The 26,282-nt window shown below is 36.1% G+C and overlaps 2 protein-coding genes and 1 pseudogene across 10 annotated transcripts in view; all 3 read left to right on the forward strand.

The window, feature by feature from the left end:
- Positions 1 to 136: 136 nt before the first annotated feature.
- Positions 137 to 1,910, forward strand: LOC106760301 (uncharacterized mitochondrial protein AtMg00810-like). The gene is made up of 2 exons (XM_014643756.1): positions 137 to 692; positions 1,708 to 1,910. Exons 1-2 carry the CDS (start codon positions 137 to 139, stop codon positions 1,908 to 1,910), a joined length of 759 nt encoding a protein of 252 aa, XP_014499242.1.
- A 1,724-nt stretch (positions 1,911 to 3,634) lies between these two features.
- Positions 3,635 to 23,405, forward strand: LOC106760309 (annotated as a pseudogene).
- A 1,768-nt stretch (positions 23,406 to 25,173) lies between these two features.
- LOC106764904 (F-box/kelch-repeat protein At3g23880) overlaps positions 25,174 to 26,282 on the forward strand; it is an 11,565-nt gene continuing 10,456 nt past the window's right edge. For 2 of the 9 annotated variants that reach the window (XM_022786874.1, XM_022786871.1), the window contains exons 1-3: positions 25,183 to 25,398; positions 25,786 to 25,874; positions 25,969 to 26,025. In XM_022786874.1, the coding sequence (XP_022642595.1) occupies positions 25,860 to 25,874; positions 25,969 to 26,025 (72 nt within the window). In that variant the 5' untranslated portion in view covers positions 25,183 to 25,398; positions 25,786 to 25,859. Of the gene's footprint in view, positions 25,399 to 25,785; positions 25,875 to 25,948; positions 26,026 to 26,282 lie in introns of all 9 variants that reach the window. The other 7 variants (XM_022786865.1, XM_014649360.2, XM_022786863.1 and 4 more) reach the window with 6 other exon arrangements.

Raw genomic sequence — 26,282 nt, forward strand, 5'->3', positions numbered from 1 at the left:
TGATTCAACATTGTTTATCAAAAGAGAAGGAAAACATTTTCTAATTATTCAAGTATATGTTGATGATATCATATTTGGATCATCTAACAAAACTCTTTGCGAGAATTTTGCTAAGACCATGCAAGGTGAATTCGAAATGTCAATGATGGGAGAGCTTACATACTTCCTCGGGCTTCAAATCAAGCAGAATGAGGAAGGTACATTCATCTCTCAAACTAAATATTGCAAAGAAATCCTTAAAAAGTTTGAGATGTACAAGTCTAAAGAAGCGTCTACTTCCATGGGAACATCATGTTACTTGGACAAAGATGAGTCAGGTAAAGAGGTAAATCAAACCAAATACAGAGGTATGATTGGTTCTTTATTATATCTTACTGCTAGTAGACTTGATATTTTGCAAAGTGTTTGTGTGTGTGCTAGGTATCAATCTAGTCCTAGGGAATCTCATCTTACTGCAGTTAAGCGTATTTTAAAATATCTTAAGGGAACAACATCTTTTGGCTTATGGTATCCTTCAGGAGATGAACCTAGTCTTATAGGTTTTTCAGATGCTGATTATGGAGGTTGTAAGATAGATAGAAAAAGCACTAGTGGAACTTGTCATTTTCTAGGTAGCTCTCTAGTTTCCTGGCACTCTAAAAAACAAGCTTGTGTAGCCTTGTCAACCACTGAAGTTGAATACATTGCTGCGGGTAGTTGTTGTGCACTAATCTTATGGATGAAACAGAAATTAGAAGACTATGATATTCATCTAGATCATATTCCGCTTAAGTGTGTGATAATACTAGTGCCATAAATCTTACAAAAAATCTTATCATGCATTCTAGAACCAAGCATATTGAAATTAGGCATCACTTCCTTAGAGATCATGTGAAAAATGGGGATTGTGAAATATAATTCATTGACTCTAAGCATCAATTAGCAGATACTTTTACCAAGCCATTACCTAAGGATAGATGTTTTGAGCTTAGAAGGGACTTACAAATTGTCTAATGGGTATTTTTTTTGCTTAAACTATGCATGTTTGCACTCATGAACGCATTTAATCTACTTATAAATCGATTAAAAACAATACTGCATTAATTCATTGAAATTACGAATGGATTAATCGATTAATCCAAGTTTTAATCGATTAATTAATCGATTAATTCCAATTTAATCGATTAAAAGCGCTCTTGATCGTTTTGTTTTAAGTTTTCTGCACTCCATTCATTACACTAGCCATTGCCAATGGCTATAAACGGCTAGTTCCTCATCTTCTGAACGTTGGAGAGCCTCTCTTGACCTATATATACCCCCATTGAAGAATACTTTCCATAAGTTTTCTGCACTCCATTCATTACTTTCTTTCCACATATTGCTTCCTATTGCTTCCTTGCATCCTATTGCTTCCTTGCCTTTCTCACCAAATGGCTGAACCTTCAAGAAGAAGAAGGAGAAGAAGAAGTGAGGCGTCTGAGAGCAACACTCGCCAACGCAATGCTTCCATTGAAGGGTGGATATCAGATGAACAAGAGCAACAATCGTTTTCCTAATTTTGGAAGGAAAGGAAGATGATCAAACAAAAGTTCATTGATCTAGCTTGGTACACTTCTTACAACTTCTCCTTTCCCAATCTTATAATTGAACAAGGGGTTCAACTTATAATGGAACTCCGCGGAAGGTACTATCCTGATCTTGTTCGTATATTTTATTTTAATTTAAAAGTTCGTGATGGGATTTTTTACACAAGGGTCAAAGGTGCAGACATTGTCTTGGACAATGATATTTGGATAAATGTGGCAAAAGTTCCTGTATTAGAAAATTCACCGATTGTTCCCAGTGACTTTGCCCATTTCAACAAAATAATGGTGTACCAGTCGTTTCTCCGCAATCCTCGTCAACACAACGCTCGTCTGCTAGAGGACTAAAGATGGAAGACTGTCTTTTGCACTACCTAATCGTGTGGCTCTTGTGTCCTAGAGGGTCCAATCATGCACAGTGCTCTGAGATTGATCTCATCATAATGTACGGGATACTTCAGAGCATTCCACTCAACTGGCCTCATCTACTTCAAACCATCATGTACAAGGCTAAAAGGTTGGATGCTGCACCTCTTCCATACCCTATCCTTGTCTCCCAGATCTGTGAATATAAAGGAGTAAATGTCTCCAATGAGCACTATGAGACTGTGCTTCCGAGCCATAGAATTGGAGATAATTCCCTTAGGCAAATGGGATTCATCAAACGAGGGGACTCCTATGTTCACCCTGAGGATGCTGCTGGTGGTCAAGTAGATGAAGATGGAAATGCAGATATCCACATGCCTGAACCCGCAAATGTTGCGGGACCATCTCACGTAAATGAAGATTATAGTCTAGAAAGTGTGAATTGCACTGAAGGTGTTTGCGAAAATGTCTGGTGAGGTTAGATGAATGTGTTTGGTAGAATTATAGCTCAGGCAGCCTTCCAAAGGGGAAAGGAGCTATAGGAGGTGCTGGATAACAAAGCACAAGTTCGAACTTGAGAGCAATGGCAGCATTTCATTACTTAAAACTCAAGTTGCCTTTACAAGAGGTGAAGCTTCTCTTTTATAGATGGAGAAAGCTTGCAAAGTCGTGCAATGGAAGCTATCCTAAGTGCATATTGAAAACGTGATGGAAACTAAAGGACGCTTGCGGAGGAAGCTATCCAGCTGGCCATGAGTTCCATATGAGCAATCTGAAGCACGTGTTGCAATGATGGAAGATGTTATCTCGTTGCCGCTGAGCGGTAAGGCTCATGCCACTGAGCGCTGGTCAAGGAGTTTCCACCTTTGTCTCCTTTGCTTCCCTTTGGTTGATCACTTCTTTTGGTACTTGGCAGCCTTTATTAATGACCTACAAAAGTAATGTAAAGTTATTTGTCAAAGGGAAAGAGGATTTAATAATTAATACTCCATAAGAGTAAAGTAGTGAGTGCTCCCTCTTCCTCTTGGATTCTCTTGGACATGGCTCTTGTTAAAGGTCCTATGTTGAGCTTGGATGGTCCTCCATCACATAGTTACCACTATATATAGAGGTCAAAGGTAAAAGGGTAGGTTGGTTCATTTACAACACATTTAATACTGAATTCTCATTACCGAACGGGCTTAAGAACTAACTTAAGCATCGCAGTACCTTTGGCGGGTACCCTCCCAGACGGACTTTGGTTGACACGAACGGACGCACAGGAACGGACAAACGGTGAAGAAGCAAAATTGTGTAGGGTTTAGGTAGCTCAACCTCATTTACCAGAAAACCTATCATGTTTCCTTTTAAGCACTACTTGTTTGTTGGATTCGATCACTTTATTCTGTTTACTCATTTGATACAGCTCCAGCTCATTTATTCTGCATTCATAATTTCATATCCTTATGCCTGAGATTTTAGCCTCTAATTTTCATGCCTCTTCATAGTTTCCATGGCTATTTACTACAACAATTGAGATTTTTAAAACTATTTGGGTATTGAGTGTCACTTGAGAGAAGAGAGGACTGATACTTTTTCTTCTGAATCAAATTTTGCAGAGAACTACTCCAATGATATACTTGGTTCAGTTACCTTTATTCATGATTGACACTCAATTGAAGTGATTCAATCAGTCTTCTGGTCTGAGGTTGAAGCTATTTGATTTCTGAATTTTTGCAAGTTTCTTGGTCTCTAGGTATGGCTGAGAGCCAAGATCAGCTAGAGACCAGGTTTCGGTTGAGTGATGATTCAGATATTGGCCCTAAAAGTTATTTTGTTGCTACTAGTATTGCAACGCTGAAAGAAAGTGTTATTGCTCAATGGCCACAAGGTTAGTTATTTGTCTTGTTTCCTTTTTGGAATCTCTATTAGTCGTCTAGATATTTATGTGTCTAATAATAGTAATGTTGTGTCTATTTGTTCCTCTTTACAATGCCATGTTTTATCAAAATCATAAGCTAAATTTTAAAAAACCACGTCGATTTTAATTCCTATATAATTTGTTTACTGTGTTTGCATAGTGTTAAGTCTTTAAATTTCCTCATTTTTCCATGTTAATACTCTTCTTTTAGGATAATTTAGCTTTTAATTTTCTAGAATTAAGGTAGATTGGTTTAAATAGGGTAAAAATAGGCTTTTGAAAGAAATAATGTTAATTTTCCAATTTTAGTTGAATAAAATAGGTTTTTAAATAAATAAGTAATTTTCCTTTTAGAAAAATAAATAAAGAAAATTTTAGTTTTCTTTTGTAGGCTTTTATTTCATCTTTTTCCTGTTTAAACTCTCCTCATTTCTTTTCATTTTGCAGGTTAGCCCTGATCAAAGGGGTCAAAAATTGGTCAAAGTAAAATTGGGCCTCTGAATTGAGACTGAACTGTTGATTTGGGCTGCAAGTTGATAATGTTGTGCGTTTGGCTGGTTTAATGAAACGCAATGTATCGTGCTGCTATTGGCCGAAGTTGAGGGGATCCTTCTCAAAGCCTCATTTCTCCAAGAGAGAGCTCGATCATTTGAGTTTTCCCCAAATTCCTCCAACTAGGGCTTGACAAGAGCGAGAAAGATGATGAGAAGCTGGACCTTGCGCCACTTGCCAGGAGGATGATCGGCCCAAAGGAGCTGGCCCAGAAGCTTGATGGGTCATAATGTAGGTTGAAGGCACATGCAAAGAGGTCGACAGTTGAAGAGCAAAGCGGGTCGTTGTCAGAGTTAGTTGAAGATGATTCTAGAGGCTTGGTTCGTTTTCAGATTCTTCCTCCTTTCCCGTTTTCTTTTTTTTTTTCGTTCTTTGGATTTTCCCTATAAAAAGGAGGTTTTGTAATGTAAAAAGTACATGCACTGGGTGACAGACGGTGTGCTTAGCTCCAGATTTTCATACCTCACTTGGGTTTTCAAATTCTTGTTCTAGTTTTAGAATTTATAGCTGTCATAGAAACTAGATTTACAGCTTTCGTAGAATACAGTCTTTGCTTCATCAGAGTTCTTGGATCCTCTCCATTGGGTGACAGGCAGTGGGATTCTTGGGACTCTGGTATTGTGTAATTTTTATTCTTTCTTTCAATAAAGAAATTTACTGTTTTAGTTTCGATTCCCTTTACATTTGTATTTGTTCTATTAATTTCTGCACTTGATTTTACTTTCCTTGCTTTATCAATCAACGATTTTACATTCCAGTTTTATATTCTGAGTTTCTTTAGGTTTGTTCATTGCTCCTTTATGATTCCAGCATTTGATTTGGGTATTGTATGATTAGGAATGATATTTTAGGGATTTTGTTCCATTCTTTTTAATTTTCTAGCATTGTTGATTAATGAATCTNTCCAGTAGTGTTCCGAATGTGTCTCTTTTCTTTTATGTACCATAGTTAGGTTCTTATTAAGTAGATAGTGATCATATCGTGTTNTTGTGTTTAGATGTTTTAGTTTTAATCAATTCTGGGTTGTTCTGTTTGTTTTGTTTTGAGTTGTTGATTTTAAATACTCTCTCTAAGTTTTGTAGATTGCTATAAATAAATGTGTGCATATAATTTTGATTTCAGTTTTGATCCATTGTTCTATAATCTCTTTTCTTTCAATTTCAGTATCAGTTCTGTTTTGATTCTTTTCCACATTTTATACTAATAGTATTTGATTCCTTTCTCATATTGATCATTGCATTCTTAATTCACAAATCATGCATTTATCAGATTTCATGCATTTAGTCTTTAATTTCTTAATTTTTTAGGTTCTTTTAAATACATCATTTTAGTTTAGGCATTCCATTTATCTTTCTTTAGCATGGATTACAATTTTACTTTTTGTTTTTTTTTCATCATTTTATATTAGGTATTTTACATTCATTTTAGATAAAATCATGCATTGCATTATATTTTAGTTTTAAAGATTTCTGTTTATATTTCATTTTCCCCATAGAGTTTTAGTTTTAGGAAATAAATAAATAAGCTATAATTTTACAATTCTAAACTTGATAAATACCAAGTCCACGGATTGATCCTTGGTTGACCCCTATATTACATTAGTGGGAAAATTTAAGGTTTGTTGATATTTTAGGTGACAAAAAACCTTTCAACAAATGGCACCGTTGCCGGGGACATTGGCGACTTAAGTTCAGATTGTAGAGTTAGCCTTGTAGGTTTCTATTTTTCCTTATTTGCATTCTGTTTGTTTATTCTGTAAATAGTGGTTCCTCTCCATGTTGTTATTCTGTGTTTGGTATAATTTTTTTCTTGAAGTATAGTCCAAATTGAGAACAGGTTCTGCATGTGAGTTGGAAGAGATGGTTGATTCTCAAGACTGGTTATACAAGCTGATCAAGAGGCTGCCCAAGTTCCATGACCTGGCACATCAAGACCCAGACAAGCACATCAAAGAGTTTAGCTGGGTATGCTCATGAATGAAGCCTGCTGGAGTTCCAGAGGAAGTAGTGATGGTAAAGACATTTCCATTGTCTCTGCAAGGTGCAGCAAGATACTAGTTCATTTACCAGCAGTATCCTCTTGATAGTTGGCAAGAGATGAAACAGAGATTCCTACACAGGTTCTTCCCAGTAGCAAAACCAGTGAACATCAAAAGGGAGATCAGTGCCATAACATAGCTTGAAGGGGAAAGTTTAGCTGAGTGCTGGGAGAGATTCAACAGGCTTTGCACAACATGCCCCAACCACCAGATTTCAGAGCCTAAACTTCTCGTCTATTTTTATGAGGGCCTGCTCTACAAAGACAAAGTGTTGATTGATGCAGTAACTAGAGGTTCTCTGTTGGACAAGACCCCAACTGAGGCAAGAAAGTTGTTGTGCAAGCTGTCTGGAGAGAGCACTGATGATGCAACTGGTGAATCAAGAAAACATGTTTTCTATGAACTAAATATTCTAATTAATACTGATGAGGTTCAAATAGGTTTAGATGCTTTTGATCTATTGAAAATTGAACCCATTAAACCCATCATTAACACTACTATTGATATACCTGTGTATTTTCATTATCTTGATTCAGCATTGTCTATAGATCACTTTGACATCCTTGGTGTTGTTCACAAGTTGTGCATTGATCTTGACAGTATTTTCTATGATAATTTGGATGATGCAGTTGCTGAGTCTGTTGAGATTAGTTAGGTTATTTTTGAGGAGCCAGTGTAGGTTGAACCTAAACTTGAACTCCCTGTGGGTTTAATTGAGGTTCATATTAGCTTTGATGATCTTTTGCATGCTAAAAAGATAGAACCCTTAACTGAACCTTGTGTTCTTATATCTGGCCATTCTATGATTCTATGAAATTGTTCTTGTGGACCAGATTGAAATAGGTGATAGAAGATGTTGTGATTTTGATGCATATATTCTTAATGAGCTGCTGGATGATTATGGTTTTACTAGTGACAATTCTGAAATGTTTGAAGATTCATTTATGCATTTAAACTTTGATTTGGATATGACAGATTGTACATTGATAGCAAAAACAGATTTTAAGGTAGATGCAGGCATTGAGCCAACCTTGGTGGAGGCAGGGGATGGTCTCAATGATGCTCAAAGAATCTGGACCACACAAAACCAGCAGCAGTTAGATGAAGAATTCTGGTTGCTGCAGCAAGGTGATTTAAATATGCAGAACAGCAACAAGCTTTGACTGAAGAACTACAGTTGTTGAAACAGTTGCTTGAGCAGGAGGACTTCAATGCAGCCATGAAGAAAATACACAGAGAGGCTGAGCACAATGGAGAAAAACCCATAAGAACATTCTTTTCCTTTCTTTTTAATAATAGTTATAGGTTCTTATTAGTAATGTGCATAACTTTAAGTAGTATAGTAAATAATAGAATAGAAAATATGCTCTTTTATATAAAAATTAAAAAGATTAATTTTGATTTGTGGCCAATCTGAAAAAGTTCTTTTTAGTTTTGTAATTTTAGTTTTAATCTTTGTTTTTGTTCTTGTTCAATTTTTGTTATCTTTGTGTTTTTCAGTTTCTGTTTTTGTTGTTGTTTGATATGTACCTGTGTGCTTGTGTTGTTAGGAAGCCTTCCTCACTCACACATTGAGGACAATGTGCCTCTTAAGTGTGGGGGTGAGAAGGTATAGATTTAAATACTTGTTTTTACTCTAATATACCTCTGTTATATGTGCTTTTGTAGTAAAAATAGGTGTTAAATTTTTTATGTTTCTTTTCTTAGTTGCTTTTAGTATTGTTTCAGTTTGTAAATACTTAGCTTTAGTTTGTAAATACCTAGTTTTTGATGCTTTTAGAATTTGTTTCAGGATTAAGTTTTATTTTTGATTTGCTTGTAGGATTTCTTTTCTTCATTCCTCTTTCTATTTCAAGTTTTAGATTCTTTTAAATATTGTTTTAGCATATTTTAGTAGTAATTTTTTTTCATTTTTTTTACATTCTATTTTAGCATTTGTACATATGGATTTGCTTTAGATTTCTTTCCCTTATAGGTTCTGCTTAGGTTTTTGTTTAGGAATTTTATAAATTCTTTACTTTTCAATCTGTTTTAGATAGTTTATAGGATTGTTTAGGATAAATTATTTTAACAGTTTCTGTAAATAGAACTAAGTGAATGTTTCTTTTACCCTTTGTTTTAACTTTCTACATTAGATTCACATTCTGTTTTTAGCCTTTAACTAGATTGTCTTAGCTGCTTATAAGTCTAGCTTCTTTTTAGCTTTTGAATAGAATTTTCTTTAGATTTTTTTTCTTTGTAGGATTGTTGCAGATTTCTTTTAGGTGATTTGTATATTGTTTGTATGAAATACTATAGAAGATTAGGAGAAATCTCCCTTGTGTGTCTTTGCATACACATAGGGTAATGTATTTATAATAATAAGAATGTGGGCTAAGCCCGAATACAAATGAATATTGTAAGACACGAGAAAAATATAGGGCGTATGAATAATAGAGTGTTGAGATGTGAGTAATTTTTAATGAAAGTTGAATGGTTATGTGCTTTAGTCTCAATTAGAACATAGAAAACGTATGTTATTTAATGGTTTTGTTAATTTAAATGCAACGTGATTTATTGTTCGTTTGTTACAATTATAATGTCTAAAATTATCAATATGATGTGTTGGTTGATTTGTGTGTATAAGGTTGAATGAGTGTGAGTTCAAATCCTAGAGAGGGAGGTTTATGAGAAATATTGAAATTTTATTTTTTTTATTTTTGGCTGAGGGTTACACTAAATAAAATAAAATAAGCACAAAAAGAAAATAAAAGATATAGCAGTTATGTTTTTAAATAGTGGTTGAAAGATTTTAGGAAAGTGGATGAAAAATTTTAGGAAGAGCAGTTATAAGTTTTATTTATAAAGAAAGAAAAACATAAAAAAGGGAGTTACGTTACTTTTGTGAGAGAAGGAAAAAGATAGCATCAAACAGAGAAACGAAAGAGAAAGATAGTCTGTAAAAGAAAAGGGAAAGCTTATTTCTTTGATTGGCTAAGGTATGGGAAGCTTACCTTTATTTTATTGTATGATGAATTTAGAGATAATTGTGATTTCTTTGAAAATATGAAAAAATGTATATTTGTTATTTTATTTGATGATGTGATGAATGTTGATATACTCTTAAATTATTTGTTTATGCAATCAATTATTTGGATGACTGTTAAATAAAAGTTTGAATGTTTAGAATCCATGATTGAGTATTTATACGTATGAAACTGATAAATATCAGTTTATCTTTTTTTGGTTTATGATTCTGTCACACACAGCATTGATTTCCTTTTTATACGTGTATAATTTTGAATATTAAAAGGGGAAGTGTGGTTTAATGGCCGTAGAGGCATTTGAGTGGAACCTTAAATTTACTGTGGAGAGAGAAACCCTAAGTTTCTAACCTTTGATTTGCTTTTCCCTTAAAAAGGAAAAGAATTCTATTACGTTAGGTTTTATTCCTAGCTTATTTTGTTTATTTAAAATTAAAATGAGGAAATAGTTTTAACAAATAACCTTATGTAAAGAAATGATCTATCTTAATTTATTCAAAATCCTAGTTGTACAGAACCTTCATCCAGCTTGGCCTTTTAAATTTTTTGTAAAATCTTTCTCCCAACCTTCAGTTTCCTTTCTCGCATGCAGTAGGTATTTTTCCCCAATTTGTTTTCTTCTTTCTTCATCATGCGAAACCCCCAAGCCTGAAGTCTTTGTTCCTTTTCTTCACTGTGATTGACTCAACGTTGGCGGCGAGAGCGGCGGGGAACGACGAGGTCGCAAGAGGGGCGTTTTTAAAGGGGTTAAAACTCTAGTTTCTTTCTTCTCTCTTTCTCGCTCGGACACTCAAGCTGGAAGGATCATCGTTGGTGCGGCTATGTCGGCGAGAGCGCGACGACAGCACGATAGAGGCACGTTGAGGGCACGGCGTTTCCTTCATGACAGTGTGTGTTGGTGGCGACCTTCACGGTCCAAGAACAGAGGCTTTATTCTTCTTATCCCCTCTTTCGATTGTTTATGAGTTAGGGATTTGGGTATTCACCAAAATTTTGGATTGCTATTTCGCCTTTGGGTTGGTTTTGTTCTTCTGCAGGTCTGGTGTTTCTTGATTGGGTTTAGGGTTCTGATTGAGATGGTTAGGGTTTTGAATTGGGAAAATTCTTTTAGGGTAATCGTTGTTCGTGTTCTGCTTCTTCGTTCTCCGGTGTATCTGATACCTGCGGTGAAGAGGAATTGAGGTTGAGCGAGAACGAGCAAGAACTGTTGGGCTGTGGCCAAGTTGCTCTCGGTCTGGACCTAAGTGAGTTTGTAGACTCAAAGTTGAATTCGGGATTAGTCTTTTTGATTTCGTAATTGAGCCTGTAGACTCCCATAATGCACTCTGTTTAGTTTTGAATTTTTCATGGTAGAAAAGAAAAATTAAAAATTCAATAATATTAATAATAATCAGAATTTTAACTGGACTGTTTATATTTACAGGTTCAGTGGTTGGATTTAATTTGGAATGTGTAAATGTCGTAATTATTGATATTAATTAATAATTATTCATATTAATTAATGATGTTAAATTAAAAAGGGAGAGACGAAAATATTAAATTTGGCAGTTATTATTGTTCTTTAGTAATTAATTAGAAATCTCGTTAATTAATATTACATATTTTTGAATTTGGAAATTAATTTTATTCCAAAAAAAAATATTAAGACTTGATTAATTAAGGTAATAAATAATTTATTAATTTTAGATTGGTATTGAATGTTATTCATTTACTGATTTACTTGGAATGATATTTATTTATTTATTTATTTGGAATGTTATTTATTTAATTATTTATTTGGAATGATGTCTATTTATTCATTATTTATTTATTTAATTATAATTTATTGTTGGAGTGAAACACTGAAGAGTTTAGTCTAAGTATATTATATTTTTGAATAAGACGGTAGACAATGACGAATGACCAGTATTAGATGGAGAGTGAGAATGTTTGTTGTACTTAGATATATGCGTTGGAATGAGTAAGTGTTGAGGTGTACTTGAGGATGTAGTTGATGAGCACAAGAGTGAAAGATAGGTCCACTTTTTGTACCTAGTAAAGCCTGAGACTATCGATCGATCGAGATAGTAACTTCCTTTGGCCTTGTGTGCGAAAAGGGAGCGCTTGAGTATTGAGCCCTCCTTGTGTGGGGGTGATGGTGTTTGCCTTGTCCTTGAGTGGCAGGAAACATGTTCCTTAGCCGGGTAGGCGGGACTACTCAGGCAGACCTGTAGGAGGGGCTACAGGGGACTTGTGGGGAGGCCATAAGTTTAAGGTAGGGTACAGGAGTGTGACTGATTCTTTTCACTATGGAGTTATGGTATTGTGGAGGCTCACGGCGTGATTCTTGATGAGGTTAGTTGTGATGGAGGTACGTGTAATGTTGATTCATGATGACGATGTGATGGGAATTGATGACGTGGAGATTATAGTCATATTATAGTTAACGAGGATGTTGAGTATGTTCATGATATAGAAACAATTATGTGAGTATGGGTAACATTGTATATGAATGNTACTATTATTAAGTTGTGATTTCTTATCTTGTACATATCTTTATTGATGTTGGTTNTGTTTATGGTAGCTTACCCATATTTGTTTGTGTTTGTGGTTGTCTTGCGATGATCGTATGACCTTGGTTATACGGGAGCAGGGGGTGNAGCAGATACTCCAGATGCATGATAGCGACGTGAGAGTGGGGGANAACCTTGATTTATTTACAGCTTTGAGTTATGAATTTCAGAAATAATGTAATTGGATTAATTTTTATTTCTTGGTTATTTTATTATTTTTGGAATTTTGTAAGTGGATTATTTTTTTTGGTGAAGTCAGAACTTTAATTGAATTCCGCAAGATTTGAATGTCAAAATTTTTAATTGGCACTATTTTTCGTGTTAAGAGGATTTTGAAATATTTTACTTTAATTATAATGCGTGACACCCTAGATTGGGGTGTTACAAATATGTAAAAATAAAATAATAAGCATATGGGCTATATTTCCCTAATAAACATATAGAGACTACGATTCCCTAATTAACATAATCACACAATATTATAGAGACTACCTTTCCCTAATTAACATAATCACACAATATCTAACACTCCCCCTCAAGTTGGAGCATATAAATCATATGTTCCAAGCTTGTTACAAAGATAATCAATTCTAGGTCCTCGCAAGGACTTAGTGAATATATTTTCCAACTGGTTGCTTGAGTTAACGAACTCAGTCTTGATATCTCCGGATATGATTTTTTCTCTAATAAAATGGCAATCAACTTCAATGTGCTTGGTTCTCTCATGGAAGACAGGGTTAGAGCTAATATGAAGAGCAGCTTGATTATCACATATAAGTGTCATGTGAGTGACATCTCCAAATTTCAATTCATTAAGTAATTGTTTAAGCCACACAAGCTCACAAGTAGCTGATGCCATAGCTCTATATTCTGCTTCTGCACTAGACCTAGCCACAACCCTTTGTTTCTTACTTTTCCAAGATATTAGGTTGCCACCAATAGAGACACAATATCCAGAGGTAGACCTCCTATCAGAAGGGGAACCAACCCAATCAGCATCTGAATAATAAACGACTTTTGTATCGTTGTTAGGACCATATAACAAACCTTTTCCAGGTGATCCTTTAATATACTTCACTATGCGAACAACTGCATCCCAATGGTTTTCACATGGGGAGTTAAGGAATTGACTCACCACGCTAACTGCGAAGGAAATGTCAGGACGTGTAACAGTAAGATAGTTTAATTTACCAACTAGTCTTCTGTATCGTTCAGGATCTGAGAAAGGCTCCCCCTGATTTGGTAGGAGTTTGGTATTAGGATCCATAGGTGTCTCAACAGATTTAGAGTTCATTAACCCTGTTTCCTCCAAGATGTCTAACGCATACTTCCTTTGAAATATGACAATACCAACATTGGATTGTGCTACTTCAATACCTAAAAGGTATCGGAGTTTGCCAAGATCTTTGGTTTGAAAATGGTGACAAAGGTGTTGTTTCATCTGAGAGATGCCAACATAGTCGCTTCCTGTGCGAACAATGTCATCGACATACACTATTAAGTAGATACATCCAGCACTTGAGTGGCGATAGAACACTGAATGATCCGCTTCACTGCGAGACATACCAAATTGTTGAACAACACTGCTGAATTTACCAAACCAGGCCTGAGGAGACTATTTTAGGCCATATAAGGATTTGCAAAGACGACATACCAATCTAGATGACTCCCTCTGAGCAACAAAGTCGGGCAGTTGCTCCATGTAAATTTCTTCCTGCAAATCACCATTTAGAAAAGCATTTTTGACATCAAGTTGGTAAAGATGCCATTGTCGAAGAGCGGCCATGGCAATGAAAAGGCGAACAGAGGTCATTTTCGCCACTGGAGAAAAAGTATCACCATAATCCAAACCAAAAATTTGTGTCTATCCTTTAGCAACCAGTCGAGCCTTCAAACGATCAATTGTACCATCAGGGCCAACTTTGATAGCATACACCCACCTGCAACCAACAAAAGACTTTCCAGATGGTAATTGGACAAGCTCCCAAGTTCCACTTTTCTGTAAAGCACTTAATTCATCCAGCGTAGCTTGACCCAACCAGGATGAGTTAAGGCATCACCCACAGATTTGGGAATGGACACAGAAGAAATAGATGAGAGACATGTGTAAAAAGATGGAGATAATATGTGGTAACTAAGAACAGTATAATGGGGGGAAGGGTTACGAGTAGAGCGTATACCTTTACGGAGGGCAATAGGCAAGTCAGACTCATTTGCTAGAGCCGGAGGAGACACAGGAGGCAGCACAGGAGGTGAGTCATGAGGGAGACGATTGCGGCGACTATAAACCTGAAGGGGTGGAGTTGAAGGACGATCATGTGGGGAATGAGAGTCTAAAGGATCACAGACAATAGGAATATCAATAGTAGGAGGTAGAGGTACAGAACTAGAAGATAGATCTGAAAAATAAAACGAAGATTCATCAAAAGTGACATCAGTGGAGATGAAATGACGATTGAGGGAAGGGGAAAAACACTTATAGCCCTTTTGTGACCGTGGAAATCCTAAGAAGACCCATTTGTGAGATCTAGGAGATAACTTATCAAGACCAGGACTAAAATCATGAACAAAACATGTAGACCTAAAAACTCTAAGAGGTAATGGATGTAAAGGGTCTTGAGGAAATAAGACAAAATGAGGTATTTTATTATCTAGGATAAAAGACGACATGCGGTTTATCAGATAACATGCAGTGAGAACTGCATCACCCCAAAAACGTGAGGGTACTTGGCCATGGATTAGAAGTGTANGAGTTGTTTCAATAAGGTGTCTATTCTTGCGCTTAGCCACCCCATTTTGTTGAGGAGTATAAGCACATGAGGTCTGATGAAGAATGCCATGAGAAGCCATAAACTGTTTAAATGGTTGAGAAAGGTATTCACAGTCATTATCACTACGTAAAGTTCGAATAGAAACNCCAAACTGTGTTTTTATTTCATTGAAAAATGATTGGAAAATAGAAAACAACTCAGAACGATTCTTCATTAAAAACAACCAAGTACATCTTGAATANTCATCAATAAAAGTAACAAAATACTGAAATCCTAAAGAGGACTTAACACGACTAGGACCCCAAATATCAAAATGGACTAATGAAAAAGGAGACGACGCTCTTTGTGACACACTACGAGGAAAGGAACTACGAGTATGCTTTCCTAACTGACAGGACTCACACGACAAACTTGATAACTTCGACAAACTCGGAACAAGTTACTGCAGTTTGGCAAGACTAGGATGTCCTAACTGAGCATGAAGAAGGGATGGTGACTCCATGATTATGCCGGCATGTGGAGAAGGGCGGAGAAGATAGAGGCCATAAGACTCACATCTTGTGCCAATTAAGGGAATGGTTTAGACGACTGATGGACAATAAATTGAAAGGAGACCCAGGGACATAGAGTACATGATCAATGGATATGGACGGAAAAATATGAATGGTACCAATACCATGAGATGAGACACTAGACCCATCAGCCATTGTTACCGAAGGTAAATTATCAGGACATGACAAGGAAGAAAACAAGGACTTGTTACCAGTTATATGATCAGTGGCGCCTGAGTCAAGGACCCAAGATCCGAAGGAGTGAGTCAAACCAACAAAAGGTGTACTTGTGCGTGCAACAAATGCAGATGTAGTGGAACTAGATTGGTAACGATCCTCATACCATTTGAGAAATTCGTTGAAGACTGTAGGGTTGTCTACAATATTTGACGAAGTAGGATGGGCTGCAGACGGTGGTCGAGGAGGTGGATCAGAATTCGCCATTGCTACAGATCGAGGAGGACNTCCATGAAGCGCATAACATCTATCAATTTTGTGGCCTGGCTTGCCATAGTGGTCAAATTTTGGTCCGTCCTTTTCCTGGCTTGCGTGACCGACTTCGATCATCCCGTTGGGCAGCCATAGCTGAGGAATCATCAATATGAGATGTCTCAATGACTGGTTTGCTCGGAATACGCAGAAGAGCAGAACAGGTAGAAGTAAAGTTGGGTATGACAGGAGAACCCAAAATCTGATCACGGACATAGGAGGAATCATCAGAGAGTTCGTATAAAGCCAACAACATGAAGAACTTTGGTCGTTGTTCTAGTTCTTCAGCGGGAGTGGAAGCAGGAGGTAATAGCTCATTAAAGTCATGCAGGAGGGCATGAACTTTACCCAAATATTCTGCCATGGGACCAGGACTACGCAGACCAATAACAGTGAATAGGTCCTGACAGACACCATAAAGACGTTGGGTGTCATTTGTGTATAATAGCTTTGCTTGTGCCCATACTTCTGAACATGTTTCATAGGATCGAAACATTTGTTTCAAAGAGGAGTGAATGGTGGACTTTATGACGATACATAACTGGGCATCAATTTTCATCCAACGGGAAGTGTCATCTGTGGTAGCACTAGTCACATTTTTAGTGAGGTGATCTACATACCCCTGACTCTTCAACCAAAGTTTGATATCGGATGCCCATGTCTCATAATTCGTGCCATCTAACTTGTCAATGGAAAAGTGTACATTCACAAAATTAGTGTATATTGGGGAATCAGAAGATGAGACACCAGTAGAGGAGGTGGTTGTAGACGAGGTGGTTGTAGATGAGGAAGACGCCATGGAGAGGGAAAAACCCTAAAAATCCAAAGTGCTCCGATTGAAGCAACGACAACAGATCCAGAAAAAGGGCGATGAGGCGATCACGGCGGTGCTGGTCGGTGTTAGTGGAGTTGTTGGAGGTTTACATTTTCATCAAGATCCACCCTCCCTTATTTACTCCTCTTGCTTAATCGCTTTATTATTTAATTGCATGCACTTTCTTAGCCTATTCTAAACCCGATCCCTCGACGAAAATAGCCTATTACTAACCACTAGCTTGCTATCCCTAGCCTCCCCTAGCGATTAATAACGCATTATTGAGCAGAAGTTAAAGCAATTGATCGTCATATACTCCCTATCCCTAGGCGAATATTTCATAACCAAGGAATTTCCCATCAGTTCATGGCATTACCCTACGTCCCCATGTAGGTAAAGACAAACATCAATTATCGAATGAGTTAAACGATAAAGGCATTATTAAGCAAGGATGAGAACCCAACAATTAAATAATCAAAGCATATGAAAATCATATAAAATAAACAAGAGTTTCATTAAGAGAGTGTTTCAAAAGATTACATTGTTCCCCCAACAACAAAAGGGTTTAGTTCACCATTTGCATGGTGAATCTAGCATGAAATTGATGAAAGAATGGAAGAGCAAACCCTAGAAAAGATAGAAAGGAGCCAAAGCATCCAAGAAATCCTCTCCAAGGAGTGAAATTAGGTTTGGTCGCCTCTCCTCTGCCAAAAACAATGAATGAGACTTTGAAGTAGGGCTATATAGAGGAGAGGAGCGCGTCAAAAGAGTGGCCCAAGCCCAGCATAGCACCGCCCGGCGGCACACTTTCACCGCCGGGCGGTTTGCCTCTAGCCGCTCTACCGCCAGGCGGCACAGGTCACCGCCGGGCGGTTTGCCAACTATCGCGTTTTCGCCCAGCGTTAGCACCAAGGATTCAGACTTGGTTTTCCCTCGCAGTTGGCCGCCCGACGGTGTAAGTTGACCGCCGGGCGGTTCCTCGACTCTTCTTTTCTTCACTTTTCTTCCTCTTTCTTGAGTCTAGGAACCTTAGCTTCCACTCCATTCTTCTCTTTCACCAAAATCACTGTAAAATAATGCAAAACAAGCATAATATCGCTAAAAACAGCTTATGACTCTCTACAGACTCATTTATTGAGTTTTACTTGATTTCAAGCATCATTCCAAGCCTTATGGGGCGTAATTTGGTCAATTTTGATATATGAAACTAACGATTTTTCAACCGTTATCAGTCGGCAGCGGAAAGCTCCTGCGACGGCGAGGGGTTTCACCGGGAAAAGGAGCAAAACGAAAAACTCAGATATGCTCAAATACAGTCCAAACGAGTCGTCACCGACCCTAGGAATGGACTCAATGGGCTCCGACGACCCTGTCTGTGGCGACGCCGGCGAGTGGGTCTCGCCGGAGGTCGGCACGTGGGCTATACGCACCGGCGATGGTGGCGACACGTGGCGGCTCCGTTCACGGAGCGACTTCCGGCTCTGTGATCGCCGGTGTTGGGCGCACCTTTCTGCCCTATCAACGACTCCAACCGGCGACGGTAGCAGCGGTGGTGGTCGGACAGCGGCGGCAGCAGTGGTCGGACAACAGCGGTAGGTACCGGAGACTGTGGAGTTGGCTAGAACAAACTTAAGCTCTAGATACCATATGAAATACTATAGAAGATTAGGAGAAATCTCCCTTGTGTGTCTTTGCATACACATAGGGTAATGTATTTATAATAATAAGAATGTGGGCTAAGCCTGAATACAAATGAATATGTAAAAATAAAATAATAAGCATATGGACTATATTTCCCTAATAAACACATAGAGACTACGTTTCCCTAATTAACATAATCACACAATATTATAGAGACTACGTTTCCCTAATTAACATAATCACACAATATCTAACGGTTTGGTTTTCAAATTCTTTGGTTTTGTTTTAGAAATGTTTATAATTCGCTTAAAATTTTTTCTGGTCAATGTTTCTGATTTTTGGACTCATTTTAGGTTCTTTCCATTACAATTTTCTGATTCTGAAGAGTTGATTAGGCGGCATTCTGTTTTGTTTTAATTGTTCTTGTCTAGCTAGATTCATAGTTGCTTCTTTGTTTTTCTTCTTTTCCTTTTTGCTGTTTTATCTCATAATAGCTTTGGTTTAGGAATTGTTTTAGCAGATTGAGTTTAGTTTAGGTTTTCTTAGTCACATACTGTCCAGTTTTAGTTTTTATAGATGGTACATAGTTTAGGTCATATTGTTTGATATTTCTAGTGTCATTTTGAGTTCTGTTTCATACTTTTATTCATCCTTTGCTATTTTAATTCATTTCACAGTTTCATTTCCTTTGGTTAGAACTGTTAATTATGTTTTCTGCTTTAGATTCATGTAAAAGTAGTCCTAACTTTGGTTTTTGCATCTTAGTTCAGTCCAAATGAAGCATTTTTGCATAAAAAATGGTAGCAAGTCAGTTTTAGCATTTCTTAACCTGGAGAGATTTTGGGCCAATTTTTTTCTTTCTAGTGTGATTTCATACATGCTTGATTTTAATTCTGATTTTGCACTGATTCTCTATGAAAAGCTTGCTCTTGGTGGACTTTACACATGATTTAGGCATTCTTTCTTACCATTCATAACCATTTAGTTTTATCATTTTACTTTCTGACCATTGTACCTTAACTTTAAACCTTAGCCATTTTCTTTGTTTCCATTCATTACAAGTCCTTTTCACCCAATCATTACCCAACCTGTAGAAATCTGTGAGAGGAAGGGAGGATCTAGTAACTTGGTGAGAAAAAAAATAGAAAAGAAAGGCCAAGAAAAAGAAAAGAAAAATGAAATCTAGTTGTGTTGAAAAAAAAAAGAAAAGAGCAGGTCTAGAAAAGAGAAAATGCAAAAGAATTGAAAGAAAAATGAGACCTGAAAGACTTGAAAACCAGAGAAAGAAAGAAAAAATTGAACTGGCCGAATTATTAAAGAGAGTGCACTGAGTTCTAGGTTTCCCTCTTCTTCACAGTTTCTACTTCCATTAAGCCTTGTGTTTTCTTAGCCTTCATACCATTACATTATAAGCTAACAAAGTCCTTTTGATCTAGATTAAACCAAAGAGTTGAGCATGGTCACTTAGATTCTTTTCAAAGTTAAGAATAGAGGTTGACATGTCATGAAGGAGTGAAACAGGATGAGCCTAAATAGTTGAGTGAATCTGAGTGTAAACACTTGTTCTTGTGAGGCTGAAACTGATTTATGCTTTTCTGCTTATGTTCCTTGCTAAAATTGGCTGAATGAAGTTGTTTCTCCACTTGCTTGGATTGTTGATACTGAGATTTAAGGTTGAGAATTATGATGGTGCAGTTTTCTGATTGAAGAAGTGGCTGGAAATGATTGAAACTGGCAGGAATGATTGAGTTGTGAATAGGCGTTATTGTTTCTGAGTTTAGGTCTTTTAATTTTGTAGATTGAGTCTTTGTTTCCACTTTAATTTTCCCTGCCCAAGAGGGCAGTTCCTTAAGTGTGGGGGTGTGTTAAGTCTCTAAATTTCCTCATTTTTCTATGTTAATACTCTTCTTTTAGGATAGCTTAGCTTTTAATTTTCTAGAATTAAGGTAGATTAGTTTAAATAGGCTAAAAATAGGCTTTTGAAAGAAATAGTGTTAATTTTCAAATTTTAGTTGAATAAAATAGGTTTTTAAATAAATAAGTAATTTTTCTTTTAGAAAAATAAATAAAGAAAATTTTACTTTGCTTTTGTAGGCTTTTATTTCATCTTTTTGCTGTTTAAACTCTCCTAATTTCTTTTCATTTTACAGGTTAGTCCTGGTCAAAGGAGTCAAAAATTGGTCAAAGTAAAATTGGGCCTCTAAATTGAGACTGAACTGCTGATTTGGGTTGCCAGTTGATAATGTTGTGTGTTTTGCTGGTTTAATGAAACAAGCGTTTCATGCTGTTGTGGGCCAAAGCTGAGGGGATCCTACTCAAAGCCTCATTTCTGCAAGAGAGATCTCGATCATTTGAGTTTTCCCCAAATTCCTCCAACTAGGGCTTGACGAGAGCAAGATAGATGAAGAGAAACTGGACCTTGTGCCACTTGCCAGGATGATGATCGACCCATGGGAGCTGGCCCTGATGCTTGATCAGTCAAAATGGAGGTTGAAGGCACGTGCAGAGAGGTCAATGGTTAAAGAGCAAAGCGGGTCGTTGTCAGAGTTAGTTGAAGATGATTCTAGAGGCTTGGTTCGTTTTCATACTCTTCCCCCTTTCCCGTTTTGTTTTCTTTTTCGTTCTTTGGATTTTCCCTATAAAAAAGGGGTTTTGTAATGTAAAGAGTACGTGCACTGGGTGACAGACGATGTGCTTAGCTCCAGATTTTCATACCTCACTTGGGTTTTTGAATTCTTGTTCTAGTTTTAGAATTTATAGCTTTCATAGAAACTAGATTTACAGCTTTCGTAGAATACAGTCTTTGCTTCATCGGAGTTCTTGGATCCTCTCCATTGGATGATAGGCAGTGGGATTCTTGGGACTCTAGTATTGTGTAATTTTTATTCTTGCTTTCAATAAAGAAATTTACTGTTTCAGTTTCGATTCCCTTTACATTTGAATTTGTTCTATTAATTTCTGCACTTGATCTTACTTTCCTTGCTTTATCAATCAACGATTTTACATTCCAGTTTTATATTCTGAGTTTCTTTAGGTTTGTTCATTGCTCCTTTATGATTCCAGCATTTGATTTGGGTATTGTATGATTAGGAATGATATTTTAGGGATTTTGTTCCATTCTTTTTAATTTTCTAGCATTGTTGATTAATGAATCTNTCCAGTAGTGTTCCGAATGTGTCTCTTTTCTTTTATGTACCATAGTTAGGTTCTTATTAAGTAGATAGTGATCATATCGTGTTNTTGTGTTTAGATGTTTTAGTTTTAATCAATTCTGGGTTGTTCTGTTTGTTTTGTTTTGAGTTGTTGATTTTAAATACTCTCTCTAAGTTTTGTAGATTGCTATAAATAAATGTGTGCATATAATTTTGATTTCAGTTTTGATCCATTGTTCTATAATCTCTTTTCTTTCAATTTCAGTGTATCAGTTCTGTTTTGATTCTTTTCCACATTTTATACTAATAGTATTTGATTCCTTTCTCATATTGATCATTGCATTCTTAATTTATAAATCATGCATTTATCAGATTTCATGCATTTAGTCTTTAATTTCTTAATTTTTTAGGTTCTTTTAAATACATCATTTTAGTTTAGGCATTCCATTTATCTTTCTTTAGCATGGATTACAGTTTTACTTTTTGTTTTTTTTCATCATTTTATATTAGGTATCTTACATTCATTTTAGATAAAATCATGCATTGCATTATATTTTAGTTTTTAGATTTCTGTTTATATTTCATTTTCCCCACAAGTTTTAGTTTTAGGAAATAAATAAATAGGCTATAATTTTACAATTCTAAACTTGATAAATACCAAGTCCACGGATTGATCCTTGGTTGATCCCTATATTACATTAGTGGGGAAATTTAAGGTTTGTTGAGATTTTAGGCGACAAAAATCCTTTCAACACATAGCCAAGGTTTCATGCCATGTGCCATATTCGCTGTAACTAGCTGCCTTGCTGGTGTACTAGATACAAAGAAAATCACATGAATTAGTTGAAGAAAAAGTGTTTAAACTGGAGATTGTGCTGTCATGGATTGAATGATCTTTATATTAATTTTAGTGATACAAATGAGAACCTTGAATTTGCATTTCTCTTTTGAAGATAAGGACTATGGACCAAGAACCGTTAAAGATTTGAGGTTAATTAGTGCCAAAAAATATTGGAGAACAATAGAACAGTGGGAGAATGTCAGAGTCCATTGTGTGATCTCCCTGGTGGAGTTACAACAATGCATGTGGTTGTGCAACCACCTTCTGTGGAAAAAGGTTTAGCATTACTTTTTACTATTTTTACTTTAAAAGTATGCCAGAAATCTGTTTTACTTTTATATAGCATATATAACCTCAAGATGTAATGGTCCTGTTTCAAACTATGACTGGACTGAGTTCATACTCATTTCAAATTGTGTGTAGTGGTTAATAACAGAACTATTATGATTGGAAAAACTGTCTCAATTTCTGTTAGCTTTAGCCCATGTAAGATGTGGCCTTCTGAGGCTAGTGGAGTTGTTTATACTGCAATCTTACATTAACTAGTGAAATAACTTATATAATGAAGCTACTAATCTCACTTTCCAAAACTACACCTTACAAAATGAGTGTTTTAGATTAAATTAAATCTAGAACTATATTCTAGCACTATGCTTGTAACCTTGATATAAGGCACACTACTCCAGGTCAGCTTAAGAGAGCAGTTTACAGTTGTTATGAATACATATTACAGTTGGCCTACAAAAACTATTTAAGCAATTACAGGAAAAGAGACTAATATAAGAAAACTTCTGCCATTAGTTTATGCTTAAGTTAATACTACTTTGTAGAAATGGTTATTTTATTTTGTCTCTTATGAACAAGTTTATCTAAGCATGCTCTTTACTAGATTTCCTCATTAGTGGTACAAACAACTTAAGTAATTGCTTATAGGATAAAACTTATACAATGAGACCCTACTTACGTCGTTCATCCATGCATGTCATAAATATAAACTTCTTAGTTAATGTGTGTGAGTGTGATCAATTTTGAGTTCATTTGGTTTTGGTGCTTTGTTTGATTGTTTTTAACATTCTGGTGTTTTTCTCTTGAAACAGATAGGAAAGTAACAACTGAAGTAAAGCAGAACAAATGTGTTTGTGTGATATTTTAGTGTCCAGATGGAACAGAAGATGATGGCACACCCCTTGCCATGACCTAGCATATTCATGAAGAGTTGGAGACATCAATGGAAGATGTGCCTAGACTCTTTCTCTTGGGCCATCTTAAGCCATCATGAAGATTTAGTAGAGTAAGAATAATTTTGGGCCTTGTATTTTGGGCTAAGTAGTCTAGATTTTATTTGGGCTTTGTATTATGGGCCAAGTAGTCTAGATTTTATTTGGGATTGGTATTATGGGCCTAGTAGTGTAGGATTTCAATTGGGCCTTGTATTTTGGGCCAAGTAGAATAGGATTTTGACCAAACAAGTCAACAAAGGGTCAAGGCCCAAAGTTGACTATGCTTGGACCTCCAAAATGGGTGTGTTGACCAAGGGGTCAACATTTTGGCTAAGCTTGGAGAACAAGGGAGAAGAATTTCGTCCTAGACATGTGGGAGCTTCCCATTGGAGAATTTTCCTCCTAGTTAGTGGCCATGTGTCACTCTAGGAATGGAGAGTTTTTCCATAGGTAGTGGCCACATGTCACTCTCTCATTTGAGAGGATTTTTGCCACTTGTCTCCCTCCTATTGGAGAGGATTTCTCCTTGCTCTCCAAGACAACCAAGGTTGCTCTTTTAGGTTAAAGTTTCAGCCCATTTTGAGACACCTTAGCCTATAAATATAGGTGTTCTCCATCATGTAATCATCTTTGATTTTGAGTAATGTTATGATGCCCATTTTTGGCCATACTACTCATCTTAGATCAAGACTAGAGCAACCCATGAGGCCCCTCTAGTCACATTCCTCCAAGAGTTGGCCCAACCTCTCTTAGAGAACCTTAACACATCTTCCCTCACCATACAACTCATCAAAACCATGAACTATCAACACTTTCACCACCACCAAATTCCGCAATCTTCATCCATGAACTTATGGCTTGATTTGCTTCTAGATTTGGCTTGTCCTAGCTAGAGCATTTTTTCCATCAGAAGATGTCATCTACTTTAGAAGTCACACTTGTATACATTTTTATGGCTTTCAAAAGATTTCCTTAAACACAAACTCTTTGGTTGCATGCCTAATGACAACTACAGGTAGAAAAGTTTTTGGCATGTGAAGGAGTTATTGCTTTCTCTTCTTTTTCTGCATCTAGTTGTTGTCTCATTGTCCAATTGGTATAATTGTTGATTGAAATGATCTCTACAGTTGTGCTTAAGCTTCAGCTTGGTGCAAAATACTTTCAGTGTTAAACTTGTTGCTTGTTAAGTGATTTATGATCAATGTAAACAACTTTGTATCAATAAATATTTTCAGAAGAGCTACATTTTAGTGATAAGTTTCCAAGAAAATATTCAGAATCTCTGATTATAACTTTAAGTTTTACATTGAATAAAATTGAAAAAGTTAAGTATATCATATGACTCTTCGGTCAATCTTAACACATTCGTTCAAAAATTCCACGATCATTAATAAAAAGAATAGACTAAATGATACTTTTAATAATTTTTCAAATAATGATCAAATTTACAAAATAAAGATGCTAAAAATATATATTTAAAGTGAAAGATACGTGATTATATTACTTATTCACAAAACAGTTTGCAAAGAGATAAACAAACTTAATAGATGACTTCAACTCCCACAATCAAAACATTAATTATTATATATCTAATAAATCCGGTAAATATGTTGCAGAAAAACTTTTATATACTATTTTCATTAAAGTCCCTTAAATATCTCTCCTCTAATAATTAACACGTTGAAAAATTATTTTAAAAATATAAAAAATTAAATATTAGGGACGGTGTTAATGAAATCGTCAAGAATATTTTCCCAAAGTTTCTTCCTTTCCCGCACTTCATTCCCTTTTTTTCTCTCAGCATCTAATATAATATTCTCAAGCCCTAGTTCCCTTCCTCCCCGCGCCTTCATCCCTGATTTTTCCGCAAGCTGTATCACATTGTCTGTGGGTTTTTCCTTCTTGACAACATTCTTCATTTCACAGGTTTTCATTTTTTTAACCCTAGTTCTTCTTCTTCAATTTTTTTTTCTCGTACCAAATCATAGAAACGAGAGTAATGCGGAGTAGAGAGGCAGTCAAGTGCGATTCTAATGAAATTAGGGTAACATAAGGGAGTAAAAGCGAGTTATGGCGTGATAAGAACTGTTAGGGGACGCGGAAGGGGTGAGTAGTGGAGAGGCGTGAGCACGATAATTTGAGGGGTGGGAGGTAAGAAGAGTGGAAAGACCTAAATAAACTGTTCATTGTTCATCAAAACATTGAACAGTGTGTTTGTAGGGAAAGTGAGTGTGCTAATTTTGAATCTTTTGTTTCTTTTTAATCAATGTTCTTATACCATCATGTCCTTTTAAATGTTGTACGTTGAAATAGAGAGAGCACGATTGATCAAGAAACTTGCAAAGATCAAGGAAGATCAAGGGCATATAGCTGAAGCTCTTGATTTGATGCAAGAAATTGGGGTCAGTGGTGATGTGTTATTTTTTACTATTTTTATGTGACCTGAATTTTCTTAACATAACTAATTAGTTTTCAGTTTACGGATAATATTAACAGGTTGAAACTTTTGGTGCCGTGGCCAAGATCGAGAAGATTGCATTCAGCCTTGAACAAGTATGAGACATATTTTTGTGTTTCTTTCTTTGATTAGAGCAATAGCAGGTCATTCAGTTTTTGTATGATTATGTTCTTGTGAATAAGTAAATTGATTGATAGTTTTATTTATTTATTATTGTAATTAATGATATTCAAATTTAATATATTTTTCTTTAAATAAATGTGATTAACGATTTTAATTAAAAAATAAGATGATATATTATTATATTTAAAGGATAACTTATCTCTTTTAGTAATATTTAATGTATAAATGA

The sequence above is a fragment of the Vigna radiata genome, chromosome 1, assembly GCF_000741045.1.
Source record: "Vigna radiata var. radiata cultivar VC1973A chromosome 1, Vradiata_ver6, whole genome shotgun sequence".
Taxonomy (NCBI): Eukaryota; Viridiplantae; Streptophyta; class Magnoliopsida; order Fabales; family Fabaceae; genus Vigna; species Vigna radiata.

Excerpts from the sequence above, each read along its gene's own strand:
- LOC106760301 (XM_014643756.1), top strand. The coding sequence starts at position 137 with ATGTCAATGATGGGAGAGCTTACATACTTCCTCGGGCTTCAAATCAAG. Across the intron at positions 693-1,707 it reads AGTTGAATACATTGCTGCGG|TTCGTGATGGGATTTTTTAC; the intron begins GTAGTTGTTGTG and ends TTAATTTAAAAG.